The sequence below is a fragment of the Fistularia commersonii genome, chromosome 9 (assembly GCF_037954325.1).
Source record: "Fistularia commersonii isolate RoL2024-O1a breed Wild chromosome 9, RoL_Fcom_v1.0, whole genome shotgun sequence".
Classification (NCBI taxonomy): Eukaryota; Metazoa; Chordata; class Actinopteri; order Syngnathiformes; family Fistulariidae; genus Fistularia; species Fistularia commersonii.
Window position 1 is genome coordinate 6,609,268 of NC_141292.1, and position 6,000 is coordinate 6,615,267.

The 6,000-nt window shown below is 38.9% G+C and overlaps 1 protein-coding gene across 1 annotated transcript in view; it reads right to left on the minus strand.

Moving 5' to 3' along the window:
- rapgef1b (Rap guanine nucleotide exchange factor (GEF) 1b) overlaps positions 1–1,210 on the minus strand; it is a 46,156-nt gene extending 44,946 nt beyond the window's left edge. Inside the window, exon 1 of the mRNA XM_086152176.1 lies at positions 907–1,210. Within this exon, the coding sequence (XP_086008302.1) occupies positions 907–934 (28 nt within the window). The 5' untranslated portion in view covers positions 935–1,210. The remainder of the gene's footprint in view (positions 1–906) is intronic.
- Between the last annotated feature and the right edge of the window lie 4,790 nt (positions 1,211–6,000).

Consider the following 6,000-nt stretch of genomic DNA (forward strand, 5'->3'; position numbering starts at 1 on the left):
TGTATCCTGTAAATGCGTGCACGACGTGCACGTTGAAAACAGACAAATGCGCGCGCGCGCACCTATGGTCAAATTTGCCACGTGCACAATACTGGAATCAACACGCGGGCGTTTGACACGAGCCCGGGGCGTAAACACAGCGGAACTCCGGCGTACGCGTTCCCCTCCTTAGCTTTCACTAGCTAAAACAGCTAAAGCCTGCTAATGATTAGCGACTGCTAGCACCCGTTTAAGTCTTATTCCGACGTTAGCGAGCGATCTGTAAGGCATCAAACGAGGTTAAATCACAGCTGCGCATACCTATCTGTCTAGTGGTGTGCATTCCCGTATGGAAAGTCTGTTTTTAAGCTTGCTTTCAAACAATCGCACTATTACAGATTTACTGCCGTGACAGCCTGTGTAGAAAGTGAAAACCCGGGGCGAAGAAACGTAAGCGTTACAATTCAAGTTCATGATTCTGGAATTAAATATTTATACATATTTAAATAAGCGGCTTATTCAAAGCTAACTGAAACGGTCTACGACATCCATCTCACTACATGTCCAAACGTCACGTTAAACAAATTCCCCCGTTTATCTGAGGTCGGCTTGAGCTTGATTCGGCAGGGGAAAAAACATTTGCCCCGCAGACTAATATTAGCGTACCAGCTAACGCTAGCTATTGCGGTGACGCTTTATTTTAACCGGGCAAGCGGTTGAAAAGAACAATCCTTTAGGCCCGGTTTAAACCATCATATACAACGAATGCGCCTCACACCACATTTATCTGTCTTTCACGCCTCATCTCGGCATATCCGTCTTTGCACGGAACCCACATTTGAACCACCCGAGCCCCGTACGAGGAATACCGTTATACAGTTTCCCTAGGTGGAGCAGTGTGGTTGAGTCTAGCCGGGCAAGACTTACCTTGTTTGCTTTCTATTTTCCCCGACATTTTCGCAGCCAGCAGCAGCAGCAGTGCTCCCACTCGCAGTTCAACAAAACGTTAGCTACAGACGAGCCTCGCCGTGTCTCTTCCGATTATCCCCTCATTTTTGATAAACCGCTGTGTCCATGAGATGATTCCGGCAGGGTTAATCTAAAATATTCATAGGCCACACACATTGGTACGGTCAGAATCTCTCGGTCCGTCGCTGGATGATTTTTTTTTTCACTGGATCCTAGATCACCGTACACACGTTAATATGTTGAACTAGTCTCGGACAGAGAGAGAGGGCCTCTTCGGTGCAAGGGCGCCCCCTGGCGGTAGGAATTAACTACACCAGGAGGATGGGCGTGTTTCGATTCAATCCTAAGAGTTGCAATAAATCATGCTGTTTTTCTTTTTCCACGGCAAGATGAGCGTGTGCGTGTGCGTGTGGAAGAATGGCTGCAGATGGAATTAAAAAGGAAATCCCTCTTCTAGTGGAATCCAAGTAGATGTATAAATGCATCATACCGTAAAGAACAAGTTATTTGTTTTGGAAGAAATATGTGCAAAATCCAAGTTGTTAAAGTGGTGAATGTACAAGTATTGTACACAGAACATAGATTAAAGTATTCTAACTATATGTTTTGCTTTGTGGAATCATAATATTGTGTATTCAACCCATCAGATACGGTAGTTTGATTTGTCAAATTTGTTAAATTTCAATGCGCTGCTATTCATTAAGGCAAAAGCTTTATTAGGATTCCTGAACTGAGTCAAATGGGTCTGAGCTTAGCAGTAGTTGATGAATTAATTTCACTTTATTTGGCTGTTACAAAGCCTGCATTTATCATCATTGTCATATATAATAACACACAAATAAACAAATAACCCCAGCATTTATTGTTGAAGTCAAAGACTCACCATAAACTATGAGCTTCTGAACGACTGAACTCATCCAATACTGAATATGAAATTATCGCTTTGAAATGGGACACATTCTCTTTTTCTATATCGCGATCCCTATCTTCTGTAGATAATTTACCAGCATTTTCTTCATAATTTTTCAACGCATTGTAGCTTTTATAAATGATGGTCACTGAAATTCTCTGAAACTTCGAGAGGTCAGTAACTATTGAGCTATTAGTCTGACTATTTATGATTTTTTTATTTTTTTTTAATCAAATCTGTTACTGATTGTTGTATCCACTAAATAAATGTTATAATAAAATAAAAATTAATCTTCATCAAAGTTTGAGAAAGTAGGACACATCTCTTACAGTTTGAAAGGCTCTTCTGAACAAGTAGGAAACCTGGACAATTGGTACATAATTATGATATGAAAAAGAGCTCATTCTAAATCTAAATAAAATGTTTTTTTTTGATATTTAAGCCCCTTTGTACAGTGCATATTTGCTTCAATCATTGCCAGTGAATTTGAGGTCCAAAAAGTTAAGCCACTTTTATTTTGGGCATCAGAAGCAGAAACGATTGACCTCCCTGCCATAAACTGGGATTAGAACTGGAGTTTGGATGAATAAAGCAGGTTTAATCAAGAAATACCTCACAGACAGGCAGACCCTTAAAGTCTGAAATACCCTTTGTTTCTTTCAATTCTATATTGGTTTTAAGTAAGTCAGTCAACCGCTCCAGTAAACGCTAAGACATGTCAGCAGGTGTTTAGCTGAAACCACTGGTCATCATATCAATATTTTGTCAGTTGATTATATAGACTTATATTCAGCATTCATAGATCTATAAGCATAAGAATTTATGCAGGCTGTTAAAGTCTTTATGTTTTAATATATAACATGAGGATGGTCTGAATAGTTTTGATATGTTAATTCACAGCAGGAATCCTGAAATACACCAAAATCTATAAATTGTTTTGAAGTTTATAGATTGTATGGATATTAAAATGGCAACCAACAAAAGACATTTTTCAAATTTATATACTTTATATACTTTACAAACCAAAAAATAGACAGGTAAATATAGATTTTGATGTTCATTTCTGTCCGAAATGGAACACGTATACAAAGTTAGTTCAAGGACTTCCTAATATAATTTTAGCATCTTCATCCTATTATATCAGTGTCTTCCTGTAGTTTAATGAAGGGCTTTCTATTGATATTTTGTGAAGCTGCTAATTTCCAATTGTATTGATAACATGTGTTGAACATAACTTCAGCATGATATGACCACTGAATGTAAATAGCACTATTTTTGGTGACTTTACCACCTTCTCTACTCATTATTAGAAGAGCAATAAGGACCTCATCAAGACAAATCTGGAAAGTAATGCCATATCTTTGGAATTTAAAGAAATCAAATCAAATTTCCTCTAACTGTTTACACAACAAATCATTCCTACAATATACACATGGTTTACTGGTTTCATTACACGTTTTATTCATTTATTTACACTTGTGCCGGCTGTTTTCCTCCTCAACATCTTTTGAATCAGATAACAAACTAACTAAGGCCTTGAGATTCAAGGGGTTATATTTACACAGGCTGTCTTTCTTCCTGCTGCCTTATGCTTTTGCTTGCAGTCTAGCTACCACACCCATACAAGTATGAATTGTATTTGTGTGTGTTTTGTGTGTGTGTGCTGCAATGCTGATTGTGTGGCAAAGAGGAAGGCGTGGAATACCTTCCCAGAGGCTATGATAAAGTCACAGGGGCAAGACAATGATCTCCTGAGCAGTGGTACACTTGTCAGGACAGGATGGGCTTCTGGGCTGAATCAGAGTAGGTCTGCTCTGAGTGTCTTGGCATTTCTTGCCAGGCTACATTCAGCCTGCCAGTTGTGTTACTTGAATCAGCCAAACAAATGTCTAAGGTAAAGGTCATTTACTCAATTTGGTTTCTGAGTATTGGCCTTGCATGGAAGCATGCGAGTTCTTGTCATCAAAGACAATGGCTTGTATATCCAGAAGAGAAGAGAGCGGAAATATGCTCAGAACAGATTTACCGATTGATTTCAGTTTATCAAATGACATGCATAAAATCAAATCAAAATCATTTGTGTTATTTTTTGTCTCCTGAAAAACACATGTATAAAACATGCGTGTTCTTTGATCTGTGTGCCATCAGCCCCGGTTAAAACAAAATGCTGTTATTACATTTTTTGCCACAGGGTGATGCTCAAGAACTACATATTCTTTTTCTGCTTCGAGTGTTCTCATGAAATGGATTGTTGGTAGTAAAGGGTAACAGGAAGACTGATTGCTGGTGAGGTGAAATATGAGAGGACTTCTCCGATGTAAAGGAAACATTATCATAATGAAATAATAAATAATTGAAGTGACACAATACAGCACAAAAAATTGCAAGAGTGAAATAACCAATTTCAATTTGAATGAGCTCAAAATGATAAATATGAATAAAGTTGATGGTCCTTAAATTGGTCTGTGTAAATTGTCTGGGAAATGATAACTTGTAAAAAAAAGTTATATTTGATGTTTGAAAATATATGCTGTTTCTGTCACACTGTACAAACTAATGATACAACATTAAAAAAGTGCAATTGGTCGGACTCTGTAAAGACGATGTCAAAACCATTCATCTTAAATAGTTCCCCAAATGACTGTCTCAAATTAGAAAAGAGCTACTTAATATTTTAAGTTGTCAATAAATGATCAAATTTCAGAATCATTTAAGATTAATATTTCAAGAAAACATCTTATTGGCTCTTTCCCAGGTTAACACTGGCGGATGAGTGACATCTGCTTTCTCTGCAATATCAAGCATGAATGAACAATGCTGTTGCTCACACACACACACACACACACACACACACACACACACACACACACACACACACACACACACACACACACACACACACACACACACACACACAGTTTGCTTGCATTTGTTGCGAGGATATGTTGAATCCCCTAGTGGCCATAGCCAGAAATACAAAATAACACACAAGGGCAGTAGGTCAACCAAATGATCTTTTGAAAAACACATAAACCTTTTAAAAGCAAAGTAACTCAACATTAGTGGGAAATGTGTAAAATAAAATAAACAGAAAAAATAAAACAACTAAAACTGTATTAGAGGATATCAATTCCCCTGCACTTCCATTCTGTGACACTTTCCAGTAAGTTGTAATTTTTACGAGAATTGTGACATTTTATTATTAAATACATTTCAATAAGAGTGTTATTGGGTTATTTCTAATTTGGATGATTAAAAGGGGGGCAGTTAATCATTTCACTATATTTCCCCAAGAGATTTACTGTGAATCCCTAAAACTTAATTTTAAACGTAGGGGATATATGACAAAAGGACATCATTAAGGGTGGGTGGGGGGGTTGTGGTGTTGGCGGGGTGTCCAAGAGCCTTAATGGTTTTAGAGTCATTCGCCTCTAAATTATGCTGATTCTCCTTAATTGAAAAGATTATGGAAACAGTAAAACAGTGTCGATCATCAAACTTAGGTGCTCATTATTCGGGCCGGTGATGAAGGTGGGGGGTTTTATTGTGTTTCACGGCAGGAAGTTTCAACATTGCACCCAGAGGGTGGTCAGGTCCAGTGTGGGCGGGGTGTGTTTCAGTACAGTAGACAGGCTGAAGAGAGAGGAAGCGAGACAGTTTTGCTGGCTGAGAATTGTCAGTGAGAGCAGGCGGACGAACGGTGTTTGATCTCGGTGGTGGTGGGCGTGTGATGCAGAGCTCAAACACAGTTTAAGGCTCTGTTAACCTTGGGCAGCGGTCGGGCCCTTCTGTCTGTCTCACATCTGAGGGTTGGGGAAAGACTGAGGGGATCAGCACGGCTTAAATGACTGCATACATTTCAGTGAGAAGGACAGAAAAATACCTCCGCAACAACCAGGGTCATTTATCTTTGGCCTCTTTGTTAAAAGACTGATTTTTCAACTGTGCTTTTTTATGTTGCAATTGAAATGGACAACGAGTGATATCAATGTGTGTGTGTGTGTGTGTGGGGGGGGGGTAAATGCGAGTCAGTAGAGATTGAAGTAGGAGAGCTGATGGACGAAGAGGGCAAGATGTCTGGGTCGTAACCTGCTCAATACTCCATGAAAATAGAACACTCTGTCACTGCCATCACAAAAGGC